General features: G+C 40.4%; 1 protein-coding gene and 1 pseudogene across 1 annotated transcript in view; one reads left to right on the top strand and one right to left on the bottom strand.

The window, feature by feature from the left end:
• LOC112076268 (GTPase IMAP family member 9-like) overlaps positions 1 to 9,405 on the top strand; it is a 14,005-nt gene extending 4,600 nt beyond the window's left edge. Inside the window, exons 2-3 of the mRNA XM_024143106.2 lie at positions 8,230 to 8,304; positions 8,599 to 9,405. Coding sequence (XP_023998874.1) covers positions 8,298 to 8,304; positions 8,599 to 9,380 — 789 coding nt within the window. The 5' untranslated portion in view covers positions 8,230 to 8,297 and the 3' untranslated portion in view covers positions 9,381 to 9,405. The remainder of the gene's footprint in view (positions 1 to 8,229; positions 8,305 to 8,598) is intronic.
• Positions 1 to 26,226, bottom strand: part of LOC139025967 (dual specificity testis-specific protein kinase 2-like) — a 65,578-nt pseudogene that overhangs the window by 38,602 nt on the left and 750 nt on the right.

The following is a 26,226-nucleotide window of genomic DNA, read 5'->3' as shown; positions in this document are numbered from 1 at the left end:
GATGTTAGGGTGGATTGCACCAACATGGGACTAACTGAGTTAAATCAAGGCTTTAGTCTTATTTAACCTTGTTGCACAAACTGTAAAACATAGTTTTAATATTACTCCTAATTGGTTAAGTCGTTTCTTCTAAGACTAAGTGTGTTTTTACTTTAAACTAAGATCACATTTTATTCTTGTGTACTCCATGTTTTTTTAATATCAAGATTTAATGGTAGTTTAGGGATTAAATCCTAACTGGTTGAGGTTGAAGTTGAATCAAAGGTCAGTGTAAGTGTTGTGTATTTTTTCGGTGTAATAAGGTTTTTAATTGCCATGTGGCCTCATTGATTGTCAAATAGCCAGCTAACTAATTTGGACAAAATTAATTGATGTGTAATCAGCGCTTGAACTGAATAACTCACAGGTTTGTGTGCTTGCGTTTGTTTCCATGTATATGAAGTATAATCTGTAACATATTGCTGTTTAGTGCAATGCTTCCTGCTGTATTAAGTTAAGGTTGTGGGTAAGTCAGTTGTAAGCCCCCAAATCTTATGTTCCAATGACGGCCTGAGGAACAACGCTTTGTTTAGTTGAGGCCAGAACTTAGCAGGAGTTTTGTACCGTGTCAGGCTCGGGGATTCGATCTTTCGTTACTAGTTCCAACGCTTCGAAAGTCCACTGAGGTACTGCCGCGCACAAAATTAGGCTAACCTACTACTACTTCATAGTTTGAGTTTACTTTAACCTTCGATTAAGCTCATCCAGGTTTTGAGAATTAAAGAGTGGATGTCGGGACATCACCTAGCTCGATTTCTATATAAGTGAATCCCCTAAGTCCCCTGTACTGATATTGGCTGTAGTTTAGTTTCCTGTATCGCTTATTTTATGAGATATTAAAATGTCCAATTGCTTGTCGCGGATTCTCTCTCGCGCTGCTCCCTCCGCGAATGTTCTTAACATATTGTTCATGGGGGATGCAAGCGCGAATAGTCGGCTGAATATCATATCCTTTTTTATGTTATGAATTTCCAGGCATCACTCCTAAGAAACTGTGCCTGTGTAAAGAATGAAATTGGGATCGCGCTCTCTCCTTCTGCCTATTTATTGTTACCTTGACCTTTTCGTAAGATTTCAGTAAACTATTGATTCTCTGACAGAAGCTTCGTATTTACAGTGTCTCAACTCTATGTATCGGACAGGCAAAGAGTTGTTGAGGCAGGGTTCCACGCATCGAGAATGATTATGCAGAGGGACGTCAATAATTACATAACGGGTGCTACTACCAAATGTTTATTGTTCATGTGTGCAGAACTTGGCCTGTTTTGAGAGGAGCTACAGCCTCAGCGCTCCTGGCCATCTAGTCCTATCGCGCACGTAATGTTCGTTGGCTCTAGAGCAACTTGTCTAATAGAGAGTAGCTGGTGGTAGGGTTTTACAGTCCAGTGTAAGTGTTGCCTCTCTGAGTACTCGTGAGGAGTGATCCTTGTTCTAAGCTACATCTCAAATACATTGGTACTAACTACTTGAGGGATTGACCACACGCGAATGTAGTCTTCAAGACGTGAATCCTTGTCCTGGCTGATTTGATATGGCGCAATATATTTTCTAAGGTGATATGAATGTTATGAGTAGAGTCTCGCGGTGGATAAACACCTCGGTGATCCTAGCAGGCAGGGTTTGGCTCGTGAAGCTCGTGGGTTGGTAGACACTTTGCTCAAAATACCAGAGAGACAACAACATCAACAAAATTCATGACACTTACAGGACACAAACCGGCGTGGGAGAGTACTTCAATAATCTCGACCAGAGTAAGCGTTGGAAAATATCGGATTATGAATTTGACCGTGAATATTGCGAGCTTTATATGTGTTGTATGGCTTCGATTCTCAGCTCAGCATATATCGAAACCTGCTGAGTTACATACCAGATGTCGAGGTAGGGTGTACTAGTATAGTTTTCATCTCCATTGCGACCGCACTCTGCCCTAAGTCGCTTACTCCATCTCGCAGATTGTCATCAACGCCGTCTTTTTTCGCATATGTGTCTTAGTTATGCTTATATTATAATGGGGATATAATGATGAAGGGAATAGGGCGGGACCTAAATATGGTTTGAAAGGGTAGAGTCTCGTTATGGAGTCTTGTGCACTCTGTGGATCATGTGAATACGATGATGCTGTGAGCTTGAAGACCTACGGCCGTTGTGTGTTTGTGGAGTGTACTTAGGCGGTGTTCCCATTGCTGTATATAATTAGCTCTGACGTGACCAAAGAGGTAAGTACTGTGTTTTACGCCCAACGGTGGTGTCGAAACTATATCAAGCTGGGTAAGTATGGGATTTTTGATGGTAAAAATCGATCCCATGGAAAGAGGGTTTTATTGTGCCTATGCATAGTAACAGTCTCGTTTTGGACCATGTTTTCTATAACTGGACACAGAATGTAAATAGCAAACTATTTTGCGGCATTTTGCGTCTGCCTGCGCCTCCTAGAGTGGAATTTATTTGTAATTTGCTGTCGGCACTAAGACCCCATTGCATTTAGTTAATCATCTGCCAATGTTTGAACTTCCCAACTTTAATTACTGGAATAAGGTCATTACGAGTGTCTCTGGAATACGCCAAGGGATGTATTTTCGATACCATTAAATGTGGACTTTTAAGTCCGAACATATAGATTCTACCTCTCTATTGCGTGTTTAGACATCTGGGTGATGATCCTGGAGTAGGGTGGTGTGACGGACTTCTGATGCAGATTCTCAAGAAGGAAGTTAAATGTGGATCATACTCTTCAAAAAATACGCGCGTTATTTCTGACCTGGACGTCATTTGCTAAATCCAAACATTATTTTCTGTTTTATCGTTTAAAGCAAGCTATAGGCCCTGGCACCACTCGGAGCCACGCCCTTTGATATCTTCGCGTATTTTGAGTCAGGGCATAGTGTGGAGTATTTGCTGTTATAGCACACGGGTAAATAAAAGTTTTGTGGAAAGTCTGAACCGCTGAGTGTCAGTTGTCTCTTAGGAGAGTATATCTCTAATTCCGGTGTATAATTCACATTATCGAACACTCGCGGCTATCTGGTAGGTTATAGTGTGACATGGTTTCTAGTGCGATTTGCCACTATTTTTCGTGTGTTTAAAATTTCTGTGTTGCTGTTCGCCTCTTCCTTGACTCGAAAATTAAGTAGCACTCATACCAGATCGTGGTGTTATATGGGTAACGCACAACGAACTTTGAAACCTTAACAAACATAGAATGCCTCACTAAAACGAAGCCGCAGCCAAACATGTATTTGTCGTGTACATTGAAGTCCTTATGAGTGTTCATTTATAGGCTAGATCAATCAAAATAGACATTTGTTACTGTATTATAGCGTCCTCTCGCACTCCTATTATGCTGACGGTGGTGGCTGAGACTCATTTCTCTTTGACTGGGAACGAAGTTCCCTGATGGGTGAAGAGGATCTCTCCCTCTTTTCGACATGTAATGGACAGATTATTTGTGTTGTGTAATGAATATGGATACTGTTCTAGTCCTCCAAATAACTTACTTCTAGAGGAAATTGAGGAAATTCCAGTCAGATTATAGTTGGTGGAGATTTTAATATGGTTTATTCTAATGGGACTGATAGATTGCCCCATAGGCCTGACATTGGTGTGAACAAGTTGGTGAATTTCTGCCAAAGCCTGGACTTAATTGACATATGAAGAGTTAATAACCCTGGAGAGAAACAGTACACATAGAGTAAGAGATCGTTCACTACAATCAAGAATTGACTTGATAAAAATACTACCTGCAGTCCTGACGGATCATAAAGTCATATGGCTGACTGTAAGAATGTGCAGTAATGATGGTAAGAAATACTCTGGTGGTTATTGGAAATTAAATAACTCATTCTTATTGCATGATGATTTAAAAAATGGGATTAAGAATCTAATTTCTGTTTACTGGATTTTAGATTATCATTGGATATTGTGAAGCAGTTCTCCAAAATTTCAAATTTGGGATTAAATCTTTCCAACTGTGAGGTGTTTGTTCTGAAAGGAGCTGTCAATCCATCAGATTGTAACATCTCTGAAAAATATACTGTAACCTACCTCGGTGTAAAGATCAGCAAACATCTTAAGGCTGTGAATGATCTTCATTTGAACCCTGTAACTGAATCTGTCAACAACACAAATATCCTCATGGTTAGGGAGGGATTTAAGTCTTCAAGGAAGGGTGCTTTTATGCAAAGCTGAGGGGCAATCTAGTGCATCCTATCTGTTTTCATCTATTGACATTCCCAAATCCACTTGCTGTACCTTAGATAGGCTTTTGTACAACTTCATATGGGAAAAAAAGCCACATAAGATAAAAAGAGATGGTCACAAATCACAAACAAACAGGGTTTGTGATGGCGGTCTAAATGTCTCAGACTTCACTTTCTTCAATCAGATATAAAAAATCTATTTGTGTTAATACGGTACATGAAAAATCCTCAGAGTTTCTGGAATATTATACCTCATTTTGTTTTTCAGAAGCTAGGAGGGCTTTAATTCTTTACTACAATGTCCATATATTGTGGGTAAACTTCCTGTGAAATTGGCGGCTTTTCACCAGCAGGCTTTAATGTGCTGGGCTTTTCTGTATAAACACAACTTTATGGTGACCAATAAAGTAAAGGAGATGTCATTTAAGATTATCCATAGATTCTATCCGTGTAATAGCTTGATTTATAAATATATACCTGATGTTACCAGTGAATGCAGTTGTTGTGAACTAGAAACTATTTATCACTTATTCTGTCATTGTTTATATAGTGAAGTGTTCTGGACTGATGTAAAACTATATCTTGGCTTCAAATTGCATACAACCATTGACATATCTAAGTTTGACATATTCTTTTTACTACACTGATTCCACAAACGTGAGTACGTCATAAATCTCTTTATTTTATTATGAAAACATTTCATACACAAATCAAAATTATGAAGAAAAAGCCCCATTTTCTTATTTTTTTTATCTGATTTGGAAAACTATATAGAGTCATTAAAACGTATACAAAACAAAATGTCATTTTTTTCACTATATGTCCCTATTTTAATTTATATAATGAGGATTTGTAATTATATGTTTATTTCTTTGTGGAATCCCTCTGGCTGTTCTGTTTATGTTTTGCATGTTACTGTTTAATATATATATATATATACATTTTTTTATTCCATAATTAGAATTGTTTTTATGGGGGGCAGAGAAACTGCCTTATTCCAGTGTCCGAGGCCTAGGGGAATAAAACACCTGTTATAAATCAGATACAAACATGGCATAATGCAGGGCCGGCATTAGAACTAATCAMTTGGACAGGCATTTGATTTCCATAGGTTGGCACGTTTTTTTTCCACGGGACATGTCATTTAACTGTAAAAATGTATTACATTTTAATGTGGGCATGAACACAACCAGTCATGATGTTGTTTTCATCTGATTGTCAAACAAATCACTTGAAAAAGTAGGTTACCTTCACACCGTCATCCAAAATAATTCCATCCGAACAATGGACTGTAAAACTGCCAACTTTTTCAATTCGCAAGCGGCTGAATCTGGCCCACCTGAGGAAGAGAGCATCCGAGCCTCGCTGCCTGAGAAAGCATCCGAGCCTCGCTGCCTGAGAAAGCTCCGAGCCTCGCTGCCTGGAAAGCATCCGAGCCTCGCTGCCTGAGAAAGCATCCGAGCCAGCGAAACAGTGCCCCTTCTGTTTTACTATATATAGCCAATGTACTTGTACGGATGCTGTCTGGCCTAAAAGAGTATCGAAGTTTGAGACCCGCTAAGGGAATGTGGGGGGGGGGGGGGGGGGTGTAAAAAATGGGGGGGAGGTAGCCTAGTGGTCCCGGAGCTGACCATGGAACATTGTCGTTCTGCCCCTGAACAAGGCAGTTAACCCACTGTTCCTAGGCCGTCATTGAAAATAAGAATTTGTTCTTAACTGACTTGCCTCGTTAAATAAAAAATATAATAGGGCCGCCAATAACTCCGAACATGAGTGCATGACAATCCAAAACGAATTTTTGCAGCCACACGTCAGGAGGTCTCTGCAAGCTTTGCATTGGCGATTTTAGCATGTACATCTTGGTGGGGTAAACTCAACCAATGTTTTTTTAGATGCATGCCAGCAAAGCCACTACACAACACTAAACATTAATTAATACATTAATTTCACTTTATCGGTGACAAATGGTGTCCACAAACTGTTAGGGCCTGTATAAAGCTGTTTCGACAGCGGCTCTTTCCTTTCAGAGTAAATCCTTACCACCGCTCCACCTGGCTATCAGCAGAGCCTCGTCTGGCAGCAAAACACTTCATTCAGCCTCATTTACCGCCCTTAAAAAAATAATAGCTCATATGGCTGACTTGCTTAAATAAATATGGTTTCTACTGACTCCTTGTGGATTTGTGTAACTGGCTAAGAACCACATTCTCCTTCAATAATAACGAATGCCGACCTGAGTTGTGACTTTTGAACCATACACCAACAATGTTACATGTATGTTCAGTAAATTCATCATGTTTGTTCTTATATCATTAACACAGCTCTGAGTATAAGCAAGTGCAGGCAGACGAGCTGCGACGAGGTAGAACCTATTCATTCAGCACTTTCAACATGGACAGAGACAGATATATTAGTTCAGATACGTTCAGCAAGATGTTGAGTTAACTTTACTTTTCCTTAAGTCACCATACAGAGAGAGAGATGAGGTTAGCCTACTATTTTAAGTATTTTATTAGGCCTATGTGGACTAAAAAGGAAGGGAAATGCAACCACGAGGATCCACTTTGCGCAAASAAAACGAATCTTGCAATATCAACCGGAATTACATGTTTGTATTACTGAACATTTTGTTGAAAAAAAATATTTGAACAGGAAGAGACTGTCACTGGCAAGTATAGTTACAGACACAACAACATTATATTGTATCTCCTCCTGGAGAAAAGCACATGAGGTAATTATAATATACAAAGTAAGCAAAACAAAGAAAATGTAATGGTTCATTCCAACATTGCCTTAAATTAAGAATAAGACACTAATGCGACATACCTACTTAAGCAATATAACAATGGAGATGTATAAACTATGGCATAAGGGAACAATGAGCAGATAAGAGGCAAGCCATATTTTCATTTAAGACTGACGTCAACATGCCTATTTGTTCAGCACTTTTAAATAGCAACAGAATTCAGAACATGGGCCATTCTTACAGTATTACCTGTACCCAACCACAACCCCCATGGATCACTTCCTCATGTTCTCCGAATGACCTCTTGGAGAAGAGATATTCTTGTTTTGTTTTTTTTTACGGAAAGCCAGGGGCTATCTCCAACTCTCAGACATAATTTACAAACGAAGCATGTGTGTTTAGTGACTCCGTCAGATCAGAGGCAGTAGGGAAGACCAGGGATGTCATCTTGATACGTGTGTGAATTAGACCCTTTTCCTGTCCTGCTAAGCATTCAAAATGTAACGTGTACTTTTGGGTGTCAGGGAGAATGTATGGAGTAAAAAGTAAATTATTTTCTTTAGAAATGTAGTGAAGTAAAAGTACAAGTTATCAAAAATATAAATAGTAAAGTACGGATACCCCCAAAAAACTACTTAAGTAGTCATTTAAAGTATTTTTTACTTAAGTACTCTACACCACACTCTTGTGTGTGCCTCTTCCTGGTCTCATTACAGCATTGATGTCAGAGAACCCTTTGAAACCACAGACTCATCAGTTGTAGCATAGATCTATTTTCCATCTTCAGATTCATTGGCACACACCTTCTGTGTTGACATTTTGAAAAGCTCCTGTTTGTTATTAGGGTTTCTGAGAAAGTCAGAGAACTTCCATGGAAGTTGGTTGTCTCACCAACTTGAGAGTCTTTTAGACTATCTTCTTTGTATGAGTCCCACATAATATTGATTATATTGCAGTTTTTCAACTGGTGCTCTACCCAAGGCAGAAAGACTACTGCGATATTCGCCAAATGTGGAAACTTTGTTTGTTGGCAAGGAACGGACAATGACAGTTCCGTCAATGGCGTTTCCTTTATTTAGGCAGTTACCTGTAGAAAACATCATTGTTTATTTGCTTTTAGAGTTTGTATTTAATAGACAAAAAATATTAGTCTAAGAAGCAATGAGAGACTGAAAATGTAGCTTTATAGTTGTTCTGTCAGATCACACTTCTCTCTACAGTAACAACATTTTATTTTTCATCCAACAGAGACCCTGATTACTCTTGTTGGGAAGACTGTTCCTTGGAAAAGCTTGACAGCACTCCAAAACCCAAACATGACTGGTGAGTACTTAGTCTACAAGACAGAGATACATCGGTTTATTTGTTGAATGCGTTTTCACATTATTGTTTTATTACATTATTAATACATTTTAATAAAATGAATGTAGGCTTGAAACTTAATTTATAGATGATGTCCTTGTTAATTTGCTAACAGTTAATATTCTACAAACCATCAATGTCTAAGAATCTAGAGACTGATCATATTCAGTAGCTGTTCTGTAAGATGACCAAACAGAAAGAACATCAACACCASACTTCTTTCTACAGTAAKAAKATGTCRTTCTTATCCAACAGAACAAAATAAAGAGGTCCGGATTGTTCTGGTTGGGAAGATTGGATCTGGGAAGAGCGCAACAGGAAACGCCATCCTGGGGAGAAAAGCGTTTGAATCCAAAATGTCCGCTATTTCTGTGACATCCTCAAGTAAAAAGAAAAGAGGAGAGGTGGGAGGGCAACATGTAGCTGTCATCGACACACCTGGCTTGTTTGACACCAAGTTAACACAGGAGGAGGCACTGAAAGAGATCTCACAGTGCCTGCTWTTCTCCGCTCCTGGTCCCCATGTGTTRCTGGTTGTGCTCAAGCTGGGAGGATTCACTGAAGAGCAGCAGYAKATTGTGAAGATGATCCAGAAACTATTTGGTGATGAAGCATCGAAATACACCATGGTTGTCTTCACACATGGAGACCTTCTTGATGATGTAACAATTGAAGACTTRCTGCATGGAAATCCCAAACTGGAAAGTTTCATTGCCAAATGRKAMGGGGGATATCATGTCTTCAAAAACAAAGATCAGAATRSCTCCCAGGTCKCTGAGCTGCTTGAGAAGATAYACAAMATGGTGAAGYTGAATGGAGGYAGCCARTACACCACTGAGATGTTCCAGGAGGCTGAGAGAGCGATTGAAGAYGAGAAGAACAGGATCCTGAGAGAGAATGAAGAGAAGATACGCAGAGAGAGGGAAGAACTGAAGGCAAAGTTTGAAGGAGTGTGTCTAAGAGAAGAAGTAGAGAAGCTGGGGATAAAACAGGAAAGTCGACAGCTAGAAAGAATGCTGAGAAATTTAACCACATGAGAACAGGTGCTGCAATGGAGTCGGCTTTGGGAAATTTGGAGGCCCAATTGGTATATCAGTTGTGCAGCAGTGGAGCGTGAGTGGGAGCTGGTGTAAATGCTGCAGTACTCAATGAGAGTCCATCTAACAGTGCTGTACCTTCTACAAGTTGTTTGACTTCATTACTTGATATTGAAAGCTTCCTCTATATACACAGAGTAAACAAAACATTTGGAAACACCTTCCTAATATTGAGAACTGTAGAGAATAAGAGAGTGAAAGTTGGCCTGCCTTTTCTATCAATGTGAAATGCCCTAAAGACAGGGAAGACGGCAAATTTAAATTAAATGTTAGCTAAATCTGTTGCAACGTATCACTTCTCACTTCTGAGTCTTGTTGTTTTGTCGTTCATTGCTCTGTTCAAATCAACTTTAAAAAAAACAAATAAAATATAGTCTACTGTATTTGTAGCCTACATTAAGAATGATACTCAGGGGGTGTGATGAACAAATATTCAGCTGTTTTTGTATTATGTTTTACTGATCACAAGAAAAGGTTGTTGTATTGAGTTAGATTTTATCAGGAGTAAACAGACACTGAAAAAGATGGGAGGCACTCACTATTACAGTATTACTTAGATGTATTATTAACACTCACTATAAAGTATTACTTAGATGTATTATTAACACTCACTAATACAGTATTACTTAGATGTATTATTAACACTCATAATAAGTATTACTTAGATGTATTATTAACACTCACTAATAAAGTATTACTTAGATGTATTATTAACACTCACTAATACAGTATTACTTAGATGTATTATTAACACTCACTAATACAGTATTACTTAGATGTATTATTAAACTCACTACTAAAGTATTACTTAGATGTATTATTCAACACTCGCTAATGAAGTATTATCTTAGATGTATTAATTAACACTCGCTAATGAAGTATTACTTAGATGTATATTAACACTCGCTAATGAAGTATACTTAGTGTATTATTAAGCACGATCGCAATGGACTATTTCAGCCATCAAGCATTTCCCTTTTGGACATAATGTCATTAATTACATCATCCATGTGATAATTCTGCATTGTGTTGTTCTTATGACCTCACAGATCCATTGTTCTCATAATTGAAAGAAAGCCTCATTATCCACTATGTACCACAGTCAATATATTCCCTCATGTTGCATGAACTTAAACTTGATGCATRACTGACACTTTGAAGTCAACACAGGGAGTTCTAATGCAGACCCATTTTCTATGAAATCATGTGACTTGGGCTGCAAAATCACACTCAAAGAGATGGTAGCATAACAGGAAGGATAGACCTAAAGGGGAAGTAACATTTCCGCAGAAGAGGTGGGAATGTGGCATATAAATGGTCTTCTTCAAATCTCTGTGCTTTGAGTAGAAGTTTTTTTCACCACCCCTAATAGTAGCAATTGTGGTGGTGACAGGGGCAGGAAGTTGAAATATAAAATCATGTGACTTAAGCTGCACTTATAGTGGTATGTCATATTATCAGAATATATTGTTTCTGTTCACACACATTTTGGGTAAAATTGTTTAATCAACCAAACGACCAATAAACCACTGATTGCRMTAAACAGGCAACAATATCCTGACCTACTTAATCAACATGAACATAATATCCTCAAGTGATCCCCCGGTCAAACACACACAACRAGACATTGATTGATTGATTGATTGATTGATTGATTGATTGGAGACAACTTGTGTCAATTKCAGAACATGTCCTACCTGCAGCAACACTGGCGGATATTGCTGGAATTACCAGTAAAAGCACTGTGCCTCCATTGCCTCTCAAACAGCAGGGCCCCATTTGTCTCTGCCTCAAATGTAGTGCAAAATATAGGGAATAGAGTGTCTTTTCAGACACAACCAGTCAGTCAGCCTCAACAGGAACAATCAGCCTTATAAAACCAAGAGTGCAGCATACAGTAATGGTGTGTCACAACAGTATCTATTGTTGGGTTAGCTGTCACTCAAACTTTAACTGATTAACATTCTGACATGTCTTCAATAGTATGTTGTTCAGCCAGTGTCCACCTGGTGTCTTCTCACAGCCGCTAGAGTCCTCCTGTCCTGCTATTCATATTACTGAATGTTAAGTGTAGTACTGGAGTTACAAATATAGACACTGTGTAATTTACTGCATAGTGTGGGGAGATATAGGTAACAAGTTACAGTATTGGGTTGTGGGTATAATAATCCAATAAACTCTGAACAAATTGCTCAGATAATTGTTATACTTACATGTTTTCAATACCAATTATTAATAGACATATTGGTTATTAGTCAACTTGCTTTGTCTTGATTAGCTTGCTACTGATAATAACAGGATCTAACAAATGTTTTGGAATGACCATGTACGGTTTTCTCCATAGTTGAAGGAGAGGACCAAAATGAGCGTAGCAGTGCTCACATGTTAATTAAAGACAAGTGACACTACAAACAACTTACAAAATAACAAACGTGAAAACCGATACAGACCTATCTGGTGCAGAACACAACACAGAGACAGGAAACAAACACCCACAAAATCCCAAAAAAACAACCCTATATATATTCTCAATCAGGACAACGATACCATCTGCTCTGATTGAGAACCATATAGGCTGGACATAGAAACAGACAAATAGACACACACATAGAATTCACCAGCTCACGTCCTGACCAACTAAAACATACAAACACAGAAAACAGGTCAGGAACGTGACAGACCAAAGATTTAAATGGAACACAATATTATAGTATTGTGCAAGTTGGCATATGTTCTTATTCAATCAAAACAACATAGAAAATGTCTACTCCGAAGTATTGTTGCGTTGTGTTATTTGAATTGTGTCCATACTTTTTTTTTAAATTAGTCATCTCAGGGATCATACTCATGTACAGTACCAGTCAAAGGTTGCACAAACCTACTCATTCAAGGGTTCTTCTTTATTTTTACTATTTACCAATGTGGAATAATAGTGAAGACATTAAAACAATGAAATAACACATACAGTTGAAGTCGGAAGTTTAAAACTCGTTTTCAACCACTCCACAAATTTCTTGTTAACAAACTATAGTTTTGGCAAGTCGGTTAGGACATCTACTTGTGCATGACACAAGTCATTTTTTCCAACAATTGTTTACAGACAGATTATTCACTTATAAATCACTGTATCACAATTCCAGTGGGTCAGAAGTTTACATACACTAAGTTGACTGTGCCTTTAAACAGCTTGGAAAATTCCAGAAAATTATGTCATGGCTTTAGGAACTTCTGATAGGCTAATTGACATCATTTGAGTCAATTGGAGGTGTACCTGTGGATGTTTTAAGGACTACCTTCAAACTCAGTGCCTCTTTGCTTGACATCATGGGAAAATGAAAAGAAATCAGCCAAGACCTCAGAAGAAAAAATTGTAGCCCTCCACAAGTCTGGTTCATCCTTGGGAGCAATTTACAAACTCCTGAAGGTACCACGTTCATCTGTACAAACAATAGTACGCAAGTATAAACACCATGGGACCACGCAGCCGTCATACCACTGAGGAAGGAGACGCGTTCTGTCTCCTAGAGATGAATGTACTTTGGTGCGAAGGAAAATCAATTCCAGAACAGCAAAGGACCTTGTGAAGATGCTGGAGGTCTAACATTTTTCTTCTGAGGTCTTGGCTGATTTCTTTAGAGTTTCCCATGATGTCAAGCAAAGAGGTGTTAAGTTTGAAGGTAGACTTGAAATATATCCACAGGTACACCTCCAATTGACTCAAATTATGTCTATTGGTAACACTGGAGGGCAATTGCACGCTCCCTCAAAACTTGAGACATCTGTGGCATTGTGTTGTTTGACAAAACTGCATATTTTAGTGGCCTTTTATTGTCCCAGCACAAGGTGCACTTTGATATGCCACACCTGTCAGGTGGATGGATTATATTGGCAGAAGAGAAATGCTCACTAACAGGGATGTAAACAAATGTGTGCACTATATTTAAGAGAAATACTATTTTTGTGCATATGGAAAATCGAGGATGTTTTATTTCAGCTCATGGGACAACACTTGACAGGTTGCATTCATAATTTTGTATTGTAAGAATTTATGGGTTATTATGAACATTTTCTTTCTGTAGTAAAATATATTCATCATACAGTATTCAAAGGACTGTATATACTTATTCAAACAAGTTGTTTTAATCTTTAATCAAGTGTTACGCAACTAGCAAAACAAGAATAATTTGTATTCTTGTCATTGTCTGGTTAGTCTTTCAGGTCTTTGAACTGTTATAGGTTCATGTGCAACAGTAACGCGCTCAAATGTTGACTGTTGTTGGGGTCACCTGTCACATCTACTCCCGCTGACCCGCTCCGACGCTCGACTTCGCAGGTCTACTAACCACTGGTCCAGGCAGTCCATCTTCACGCACACCTGGCAACCCATCTCACACAAACCTGGCAACCCATCTGTACGCACACCTGTGTCTCATCATCAGTCACACCTGGACTCCTTACTCCGTTTACTTACCCTTTATATAGCACTCTTTTGTCATCAGGTAGTATTGTTTTGTTTCCATGTCAGACGCTTCTCTTGTTTTGTATCGGTCCATGTTCGTTATTATTAGACTCACTAACTGCACCTGATTCCTGACTCCCTGCGTCTACTTTACATAACCTCTATTACATATTTTTAAATAGACAGGGAGACTGCTTTGTTGTCCAATTAAAGATTTTGTTTTAAAAGAGAGCCTTTATAGTGCAGGCCTCAGTTACTGACTTCATTGTCAGACATTAGACATGCAGAATGTGCATTTAATATTGAAGTACATACACTGCTCAAAAAAATAAAGGGAACACTTAAACAACACAATGTAACTCCAAGTCAATCACACTTCTGTGAAATCAAACTGTCCACTTAGTGAAAGCACCGCCAGCATTCAAAAGTGACCAAAACATCAGCCAGGAAGCATAGGAACTGAGAAGTGGTATGTGGTCACCACCTGCAGAACCAGTCCTTTATTGGGGTGTCTTGCTAATTGCCTATAATTTCCACCTTTTGTCTATTCCATTTGCACAACAGCATGTGAAATTTATTGTCAATCAGTGTTGCTTCCTAAGTGGACAGTTTGATTTCACAGAAGTGTGATGACTTGGAGTTACATTGTGTTGTTTAAGTGTTCCCTTTATTTTTTTGAGCAGTGTATTAGTCCGGTTTTAGGAACGTGCATAATGCCTTAAACAACTTTGTCAGCATTACCATGTCGTCAACATTACTTAGACAAATGGCAAAATTGTAATTAGCTAGCTAAAATCCAGTGGCTTCCCTGCAATCTAAGCTAGCTAACTAGCTAGTGTTGTACTGCAGCTAAAAGTCAATCTGGCAACATCAAAATGTCAAAGACTTCCCTAATTATTTGCCTCCTTTCAAATGTAATTTTATTCCAAGCCACTATAATGATTAAATGACCATCAGGGCTCATTGACGAAGCATTGAGTAGAATGCTCAGTCGGGCATCAGTCTAAAACCAAACGTTCAAAACAATATTGTGACTAATCATCATCGTTATTTACTCTCGTTACAATACACTTATTACATAAAGCTTTGTATAATATAAAATTGCAAATGCAGTCTTTCCTGAAGTTTGACAATATTAAACCTCGTCATCCTTTTTGAATGTCAATTTGGAAAGAACACCCATTTGTAAAAACACGCAACAAGAATTTGTTCAGGCTTGTGTCTTGTAATAGTAACTTTATAGACGTCCTTACCTTTGCCTGCCTGTTGGGTATCTGAAGTCATGTCTACAAGTGGCGATGCAGCTATGTTTTATAGCAATATGGGGCATATACCTAGTTGTTGGGTACTAGGGGGTAACCAGGGTTGGGGAGTAACGGATTACATGTAAGGGATTACAAAAACCGGTAACTGTAATCCGTTCTGTTACTAGCAGAAATATGTAAACGGATTGCAGATACTTTTGAGAAACTGATTACTTCGAGGATACTTTTAAATTCAGAAAGGAGTTTGCTTGAAAAAATCTTGACACTTCTCTGTTTTCTCAATGACATGTAAATCAGCATTGAAAAAAGGTGCAAGTTTAAGTTTGTTCCAAGTCAGAGACCACTATGATGACACAGCAAATGTGTTTGATGGATCGCGGGAAAAAAGCAGGAATAGGCTTTATAGGCTACAGTCCAAGCTATGTCTTCCAATGGTGCGACTGCTGTCGGCATCCAAAGATTATCCAACTTGAATAAACGCTTGGAGTTAAGATGACAGCAGTGTTGTAGCCTATGGCGATACGGATTTAACTTATTATTGATATCTACGTAACGCGTTGATGTGAATCACACTGCTGCTCTCTCAATTAGCTATTTGCGCTTTACTGATTGTGGTTGTTGGGATAGCTGTTCACAAATCTAAAGATGTATTTGAGCCCAATAATGATTGAATTCAAGAAGTTTAGCCCTTGTGTGGTGTTCGGGTCTGTGGGACCCATTTTCACTGTTTACTAAAGAAAAATATACTATTAATAATTTTTTCAACCTGAGATTGATTGGCCTTGTCTCATTTTCTTTAAAGAACATGTTAAATAACACATTTTCATTGAGTGCACACTGTGCACCCCCCTACGCATTTGTCACGCCGTTTAAAGGAGTGGACCACACGCAGCGTTGTCAGCGTACATACTTCTTTATTAACTATGTCGCCAACAAAACAATAAACATCCAAAGAAACGTGACACCAACATAGTGCTCACAGGCAACTAAACATGGACAACTACGCACAAAACCAACATGGAAAATGGCAACCTAAATAGGCTCCCCAATCAGAGACAACGATAAACAGCTGTCTCTGATTGGGAACCAATTCAGGCCACCATAAACCTACATACCCCTAGATAATACAAAATCCCCATAGATAACCAAAAAACCCTAGACAAGTCAAAAAAACTAGTGAGTTGGAAGAAGAGGAGAGATTGACCCTCAGCCAGCCCAGGACCAGCATGTCAGCAGCCAGATCATCAGCAGCCTGCAGGTGGAGAAATATGACTGTCAATGTGATAAGGATGCAACGTGCCAACGCCGATGGCAGTTATTCATGTGCAGGACATAAAGTCTTCTTTTGAACTGTTTATCCCAGACATCATCAAGATACTCATTCTGGACTGCACTGATATGGAGGGAAGGCGTCGATAACCAAGACACCAGACCAGCTCGGCGGCAGAGAAGACACGCTAGCTGCAATCAGGTCAGTGTGGGACAAATGGGTGGACTGCCTGCCCCTGATTTACAACCCTGGGCCCAACGTTACTGTAGATGTGCAGCTTACGCCATTAGTGGCTGCTGCCCCTTCAGGCAGTACATACCGTCTAAACCCGCAAAATATTTGTCCACCCACACAAGACACGATCAGGACACGCAGGTTGAAATATCAATGAACCAACTATATTCATTTGGGGACAGTTGAAAAACATTTATGGGAAGCCAGCTAGCTTGCTTTGCTAGTGAATTTGTCCTGGGATTTAAACCTGAAATGCACAATGTCCTCTACTCCGACAATTAAAATGATAACACTACGAATAACAACATTTACATTTTAGCGACCTTTTAACTTCTTTAGAGTATGTGGGACGGTAGCGTCCCACCTCGGCAACAGCCAGTGAAACTGCAGGGCGCCAAATTCAAAACAACAGAAATCCCATAATTTAAATTCCTCAAACATACAAGTATTTTACACCATTTTAAAGATACACTTGTTGTAAATTCAGCCAAAGTGTCCGATTCAAAAAGGTTTTACGACGAAAGCACACCAAATGATTATGTTAGATGAGCCAAGACACAGAAAAAGACAGCCATTTTTCCAGCCAAAGAGAGCAGTAACAAAAAGCAGAAATAGAGATAAAATTAATCACTAACCTTTGATGATCTTCATCAGATGACACTCATAGGACTTCCTGTTACACAATACATGTATGTTTTGTTCGATAAAGTTTATATTATATTTCAAAAATCTCAGTTTACATTGGCGCGTTATGTTCAGTAATGTTGTGCCTCAAAAACATCCGGCGAATTTGCAGAGAGCCACATCAATTTACAGAAACACTCATCATAAAATTTGATGAAAGATACAAGTGTTATGCATAGTATTAAAGATAAACTTCTCCTTAATGCAACCGCTGTGTCAGATTCAAAAAAGCATTACAGCAAAAGCACACCATTCAATAATCTGAGTACAGCGCTCAGGCACTAAAACAAGCCATACAGATACCCGCCATGTTGTGGAGTCAGTAAAAGTCAGAAACAGCGTTATAAATATTCACTTACCTTTGATGATCTTCATCAGAATGCATTCCCAGGAATCCCAGTTCCACAATACATTTTTGTTTTGTTCAATAAAGTTCATCTTTATGTCCAAATACCTCCTTTTTGTTAGCGCGTTTAGTTCACCAATCGAAATTCACAAGCGCAGACGAAAAGTCAAAAAGTTTCATTACAGTTCATAGAAACATGTCAAACGATGTATATAATCAATCTTTAGGATGTTTTTATCATAAATCTTCAATAATGTTTCAACCGGACAATTCCTTTGTCTTTAGAAATGAAAAGGAACGGAGCTCGCGCTCATGGCCGCACGCGAGACTTAGCTCAAGGCTTTCAGCCATACCCCTAGTTCAAACAGCTCTTATCGCGCCCCCTTTCATAGTAGAAGCCTGAAACAACGTTCTAAGACTGCTGACATCTAGTGGAAGCCCTCGGAAGTGCAATCTGACCCCATTTACACTGTATATTGGATAGGCCATCACTTGAAAAACTACAAACCTCAGATTTCCTACTTCCTGGTTGGATTTTTCTCAGGTTTTCGCCTGCCATATGAGTTTTGTTATACTCACAGACACATTCAAACGTTTTAGAAACTTCAGAGTGTTTTCTATCCAAATCCACTAATAATATGCATATCTTAGCTTCTGGGCCTGAGTAGCAGGCAATTACTCTGGGCACGCTTTTCATCCGAACGTGAAAATACTGCCCCCTATCCCAAACAGGTTGACATCGGGCCAATGCCGATGTTGGTATTTTTAGGTAATATCGTCCGATTCTGATATMCTCACCAATACATRGTGCATCCCTACTATGCTCCTATAAACCAATGAGGAGATGGGAGAGGCAGGACTTGCAGGGCTTAAAGTGTCACCAATAGAACCAAGTTCTATTTTAGCGCCTGGCTATGCAGARGCTCGTTGACGTGCGCAAGCAGTGTCGATGCAATGATTGAATAACATGTATGTGCAAATGTATTTTGCAACGGACGGTGTGGTCAGCATGTTAGACTGAGAGTCTAATGCATTAAATGTCCATTGCACTGCACACAATTGAAATGATGCATGCCAAGATAGACCAGAGAAAAGAGACTGTTGATATTGCAACCACACAAGTCAAACGGCGGTTCACCAGTATGAACAAAATTGAAAGATCTTTTATGTTCCAGCCCTGAAGAACTGTTGTCTGCTAAYGATTATAATCWGTTTGCATCTGCCAATMTATTGTCTGTATCCAGACGTCCCCAGAGCTTCGTATACAGTTAATCTATTTCCATAAGGTGTTGAGGCCAGCAATTAAGCAGAATGAGATRAAATTAAATTTGTTACAGAACTGCTGTATTTGAAGCACAACTCCKTCCCCAGTTTCCCTGATGTTGCTACGGCAATTTAGCTCTTATTAATATCCCTTAATATCCCTAACTGTCACTTCTGTGGAGAGATCCTTTTCTAAAGTAAAACTCATAAAGGCCTGAAACCTGAACCTACAGACCGTGGTGAAACCATTTGATTACTAAAGGACACCAGGGAAGTCTCTCAAACTGGATTGAATTGACCTTGAATATTGCAGCCCATTTGTGTAGGCTGTTAGCCATATAAAACCTGCTGAGTTCAACAATACCTAGTGGCTGAATTTATCCTCAAGCCGACTACTTTTTTCATCAGTGTTAGACTATATGATATGTATTATTTTTCTTTTAAACATCTAAACACTGTACATTCTGTAGCTATAGTCTGCATAATTTTGAGGGTGATAAGTATGCTGTCGATAAGTATGCTGTTTAGCTTTGTGAAATGTTAGGCTTAACATGAGAAAATTAGTAAATAGGCCTACCAATAAACAGTTATCCATTAGCGAAAGCAAAGGTTAGCCCTGGCACAGCAGATGGCTTATCATCGATTTAATAGGCATGTCCCAATTTCAGCACCATGGACAGTGGTCGGTAGGCCATATTAGTAGTATATTGTTATTTCAGGGAGGGGGAGAAAGGCTTAAGCAAGTGTCTGTGACCTAGCAAAGTATTTTTTTAACAATGCAGATACAAACATGARATTTGTTACAGACATTCCTCAGACGTAATGAAAACAAGGGGATCCCATTTCAAGTGTAACCAGGAAGCAAGTTATTGTGTACAATCTAAATGGCTGCKGTAATAGCTGGTTTTTGATCAATAAAAACTGTTATGTAACAGATAAAAGCCTGGTACAAACATTCCTCAGATTATATGAAAACATCCTAGAAGGGGTACTCATTTAAAAATGTACCAAAATGTCCGCCAACGGAGATGGCAATGAATCCATAGTCATATTTAAAACAGCTTCTGACGTAACATTTCCACACAAAATGACATCATTTCATGCAACAAACGTATTCCTTAAATTGTGATTAGTGAAGAAAAAAAATACTTAGGGTCCTGGTTCACATAATGCAGGGCCGGCACCTGAACGAATCAGATGGACAACCATTTGATTTCCATGAAGGGGCACCTCTTTTCCCACGGGACCTCCTTTGTGTTTTAAATGGGTTTTATAGTAAAKACATGTCATTTAACTCTGAACATGTATTCCCTTATAATGTGGAATGAACACAGCKAGTCATGACGTTTTCATCTGATTGTCAAACAAATCACTTAAAAAAGTACAGTKGGTTACCTTCACACGTTTGTCGCTCGCTTGGATGCTTTATCTGAGTGTGATGCGTGTTTCTGTCGGCACACGTTTGTCAAATAAATATATTTKATTTGGATGGTCAAGGAGGTGGGGCGGGCCAGACCCCATAAGGCCTGCCCATAACTCCGAGCCTGAGTGCATGACYATCCAGCATCCTGGCATCGATACAACCAAGAACAGAGAACACTTTTACTGCCACACATCAGGAGTTCTCTGCAAGCTTGGTCAGCCTCTGGTAAGAGTGTCATCAAAGGTGTCCAGGAATCAACTGGTTTAGTCCATCCAGTACTTTCRGGTGAAAGTGCCGATTGGATGGTTTTCAGACTTGTTGACGAAATGCTTGTTTGGTACAGTGCTCTGTTTAAATGTTTGCAGCAGTGCAGACTGTGATGTTCTCCATCTAGATTGACCTATTGGAGAAGAGCTTCTTCCTCAGATCATTGACACAATCTAGGCAGGTTGTCTCGTAATAGAGAACACAGGTATCTCTCAAACAATGTGAAAGTGGACAAATCCAGATCATGGTGTTGAAATGGTTCAGCTGCCATGGAAACAAGGCATCAGTCACCTCTGGGCATTTCCATGTAAAAGGACCCATGAGCACCAACGTGAAGTTCATAGGATATAAAATAAATGGTGCTTAAATAAATTCAGTAGTTCTAAACCTGCCTCCTGCCTACTCCGCTCTACACTAGTGACAAGGTGCTTCAACAAAGTACTGAGTCTGAATACTTATGTAAATGGATTATCAGTTTATTTTTAATACATTTTCAAAAATGTAAAAAAAAACAGTTTTTGCTTTGTCATTATGGAGTGTTGTGTGTACAGTCAATTGATGGTGGAAAAAACAATATCATCCATTTTAGAATAAGGCTGTAAAGTAACAAAATGGTGGGAAAAAATCAAGGGGTATGAACACTTTCTGAATGCACTGTATATACACACACACTGATGATTCTTACAGTAACAATGGTAATCAGAAGTGTCTGCATGTAGAGGAAGGGTTCTAGTAGAAACAACAGAGCCCCTGTCCAGAAACAACCCCTAACTAGCCCCTTCCGAGAGAGCCCTGGTGGAGGTCTGAGAGGATTGGACAGGTTTAAGCAATATGGTGATATTCCACCTATCAGAGGGCAAGGTGGAGCTATCACTATATTGATTGTATCTAGAGGGGAAGGGTTGTTTCCGGAAAGGAACAGACACATATTTACATAATAATAAATTATTATTCCAACTAGCAACAGACCAACCAACATCCCAGCCAGCAGAAGGGTTTACTAGTTAGCTACATACCTGATTTCATAAATAATGTTTTAATCAACAAGATTCTCAGCTTTAAAAAAGAAAGTGCATTACACTCCCTGACTCGGTCGTTCCATGGACATATGGGTCGGTGTTCACACCATTGTCATTATGACATCATCAATATGGGACAGAACAGTGGAATTCTTTAGATGGATGCACACAGTTGTCCAGACTCTGTAAATCATGCTGTTTAAACAGTGAAGTAATAAAGAGACTCTGGCCAACACAGTTAAGGGAGAGCGGCTACGTCCCAATAGTCTTATTTATCTTTCCTCCTCCTCCTCATTACCTACAAATCACTAGCTAGATTAACCTGTTAGAACTGGTTATAAATGGTAATAGCTATAGCCATGTAGTCATAAACCTTTTAAAGTCCCGTCATATCAGTTGATATGATATGAATATGGCTGAGACTTTTTACTGACTAAGTGACCCGACTAGGAAAAACCTCCAGGTCTATAACTAAAGCCTGGATTTTTCCCTGGTCTGGTCATGTATGGCTTTTCCTAGAAGGAAAGAGTTATGAGGAAAGGAAGAGACACAGCCTGCGCCACAACGGCCTGGTGTGCCTGGGTCCTCCAGGCCAGCAGAGGGAGACATGGGCCCTGGTCAAAAGTAGTGCACTATATAGGGAATAGGGTGCCATTTCAYATACAGTCAGTCAACCTCAACAGGTACGGAACCAGCAGGCCTATGAAATCAAGAGTGGAGTGATTCTCATCAATAGTGTCAAAAAACATTATAGTAAAGATMATGTACACCTCACTAACTTTATATTAAATGATTACACAAACCACTAACATTTCAAAACAGACATCAGGGGACAAACCTTAGTCATTCAGTCATACAGACATACAGACACACACACACACGCTTTCTCTCCCTCTGACACACATACACAGAACTTAGAGTGAAATAATCAGTACAATACGTAAATAAGCTAGGAGTATTGCTTTTCATGCTGTTTCAAAGTTACACAAACTGTTAACACACATACACACACTGAGAGGATACCTGGATCATAGTGGGTTATGGGAAGAACACTGAGGTTTGAGGGAAGAAGAAGCACCTGTTTGAATTCAATACAAACCTCAAGCACCACCCAGACCAGTGAAGAATCATTAGTAGGAATCAAATAGAAAGATTCAGAGTGTAGAAAGTGAGTGAACAAACCAGCGACACACTGCAGTTATCAAATGGCTCCAGGTCAACAACCAATATATAAGATCTCACATCAATAACCCACTTCTGGTTTCCTATTCTGCTTCTCCCTTATTACTCCCAATACAACCACCAGTGTCCCCACCACCTACTCAATCACACACACACACATACGAGAAGAAATGTTATGATTAACACACACACACACACACACACACACACACACACACACACACACACACACACACACACACACACACACACACACACTCACACACTTCAGGTAGTAGTAGATACATATCAGTTCTAATAGTAATAATAAATAGTAAAAGCATCACTGAACAGTACCAGTCAAAGTCTCAGTAATGTCACTGGTGTTGATGTTGTTGTTGGTCAGTCAGCCACTAGGGGAGCCCTTCCTAAGTCTGTGCCTCCGGTAGGGCAGCCAGGAACCAAGGTGGCTCGGAGGAGCGATACCGTTCACCCCGCAACAAAGCAGTCCCTTGGTTGCTGTGGCAGCTGAGGGTCACTGATGCCCCCCCGTTGAGGTTCCGGTAGGGTCGTCGGGGCGGAACGCGGCGAGGGGTCGGCACCCCCTTCAGGCACACGGATGGAAAGCTCAGACCAATCAGACAGCATCCCGGACAGGAAATTACCTCATCTTGTTCAGGGGCGGGGCCAGCAGGGGGCCCGGAGTGCGGCGCGTAGCCACTAGCCCTCCAGCCAATCGGATGGCCGACGACCACCATCGCCGAGATGTTGTTGTTGTCCAGAGGGGAGAGGAGGGAGGGAGGAAGGGGCATTGGAGACTGGTGGCACCAGCCGTTGAGGCGAGAAACAGGGAGGAAGAGGACGAGGCTGGTGTAGTCTCCCTGTGGTAGGACAGCGCCCTCTAGTGGTGAGGAACCTGCTGCAGTCCATAGGCTCCCCCAGAGAAAAACCTTCCTCCTCTTCCTCTTCTAGAGGACCCAGAGACACCATGTCCAGAGGCAGCCCTGACATCTGACACGTCCTCCACCACTCTCCCTTCTCCTTCCTTTTCATCCTCCACCATCCCTCCCTTCTCCTTCCTCCTTTCATCCTCCACTTCCCTCCCTTCTCCTTCCTCTTTTCATCCTCCACCATCCTCCCTTCTCCTTCCTCCTTTCATCCTTCACCATCCACCCTTCTCCTTCCTCCTTTTATCCTCCACCTCCTCTACCCCCTCCTCTTCTTCCTCTTTCCCCAAGCGCTGCAGGTCGGGGTCCCGGAGGAGGAGAGGTTCGCCCCGGCTCGGGGGTGCAGGGGAGGGATGGCAGCGTCGGGGGGGCCCGCGGAGTAAGAGGTTTCCCTGAGGGGGGAGAGGCGCAGGCTTCAGGCTGCTGGGAAGGGTGAAGGTCAGGGAGATGACAGACTTGCTGGGGTGTCGTAGAGCTTGATGCGGCCCCCGTTCAGTCCTGCCGCAGGGAGAAGGGGTTGACCCGGGCCGGGGTGCCGAGTGGGGCGTCGTTTGGGGAAGCATTTCAGACTGGCTCCGTGACAACTGCTGGTCGCCGGGGCGACAAAGGGAACTCCGTCGTCGTAGGGGCTGATGTGGACGGTGGCGGGTTTTGAGGAGAGACAATCGCCCAGAGGGATGGCCGTCTTCCTCTCCTCCTCTCTCTCTCTCCATCCCCTCCAGCAAACCACTATCTCAGAGAATGAGGGACGTATCTTTGCATTCATCTGAGAAAGAGGAGAGAAACAGAGTGAGGGGACCAGGAAGAGTGTAAACAGTGCCTACTTTTTCAAATGTATGGTTGGTTTTAGGTTGTCATCTCTGTGCATTTACAGTAAGTATGTACACAGATCATGGATGCATGCAATTATTATGAAGTCAGTCAATCTGTCAGTCTGTGTCTGTATCTTACATTGCAGCAGAGGACTGCAAGGTTGAGAATGGTGTTGGACAGTCACCAATCAGGTTCTCAAAGGATCACATCAGGCAAAGTCCTGCACACACAGAGGATCATCATCATCATCTTTTAATGTAGCCGACTAGCTGTCAATCAGTTTGTCTGACTAGGTTTAAACATGTTGTAGTTCACCATAATATCCACTAGAGGAGACATACACTGTGATAGAGTTCTACTCATTAAAGTGGAACTGACGCATTTTAGCAACATGAAATCTCATTCAAATCTGTTCATATAGACCCCCAGGAAGAAAATGACATAAAAAAAATTTTAAAAAAATATGCAAGCGAGCACTTAGATTTGTCATTTTCACATTGTCATAAATTCTTAGAATATTTGGGAAATACACACTGTATACTAAGTAAGGCAATTGTGAAAATTCTATAGCAATATAGAGTGGAAAAGCAGCCTTGCGTTTGGACAATTAATAGGCACAATTAATCACGATTAATCGGTCGACCTCTAGTCGTTACAGTAGTGAAAACACTGTCAGTTCCACTTTAAACCTCACATGCAGCTGGAACTGCTGCCCTGTACTGCAGTGATTTAAATATTCCAAGTCTTCCACTGCAGTTACATGTGATACTGTGCAATAAGGACAAGGAGGGCACTTCTTTTCTGGGTCAAAGTGGAAAAAAGTGGTGTAGAAAGGGTTGGATTAAGGGTTTTACACTGTCAGTTTGTTGTGTGATAGTATGAAACCATTGATTTAGGGTTGTGTGATCGTGTAAAAAGGAAAAGCATTGGTTAACCGTGTGCCTGTCATACACTGTGGGGTTGTGTGTGTGTGTGTGTGTGTGTACCTCAGTGCGAGGTAGGAAGTCTGGATCAGCCTCTATCCGGGCGATGATCTCACACAGGATGATTCCATAGGCAAACACATCCACCTAGGGGTCAGAGTCAGCCAATCACATCTAATCAATAACATTTCACTTGAKATATTCACAATAATACACCTTGAAAGAGTCTGGTCATTTGCTAGCAACATACATATTAGCAAGACCCACTAGACACATCCAGAATAACACAGCAGGGACATGGAACAGTTGTCCTTACAGATTGTTTTATAGCATAGTGTTATTGCATTATATTACTGTGTTTGCTTCGTCTAATTATGCACCCGGACCAGTGAGATAACAGCCAGGAAACAGTTGACTACTGTCAAAGATTTGTATAACTTAACTAAGATAGACCACAGCCTGTCCTTTCCAATGGAAACAAATGAGCCATAGTGGGCAGAACAAGCAAGGAGGTGGGCAGAGCCAAGCACGAGCTAGCGAGATCCCATTGGCTCGTTCTACCATGCATTTGCATATTTTCATTAGGTAACGCCTACTCTGTAGTGCACGTGTGCAATAACTCAATTCGCCTTTGCACTCCTTCTAAACAACACAACTCTGGCAAAGGGTTACAAAGTTACAAAACTTTGTCCACTCTTTTCGTAACAGATTG

The sequence above is a fragment of the Salvelinus sp. IW2-2015 genome, unplaced genomic scaffold (assembly GCF_002910315.2).
Source record: "Salvelinus sp. IW2-2015 unplaced genomic scaffold, ASM291031v2 Un_scaffold3654, whole genome shotgun sequence".
Lineage (NCBI taxonomy): Eukaryota > Metazoa > Chordata > Actinopteri > Salmoniformes > Salmonidae > Salvelinus > Salvelinus sp. IW2-2015.
Note: the sequence above shows the minus strand (reverse complement) of the source record. Positions and strands in the feature narration are given on the sequence as shown.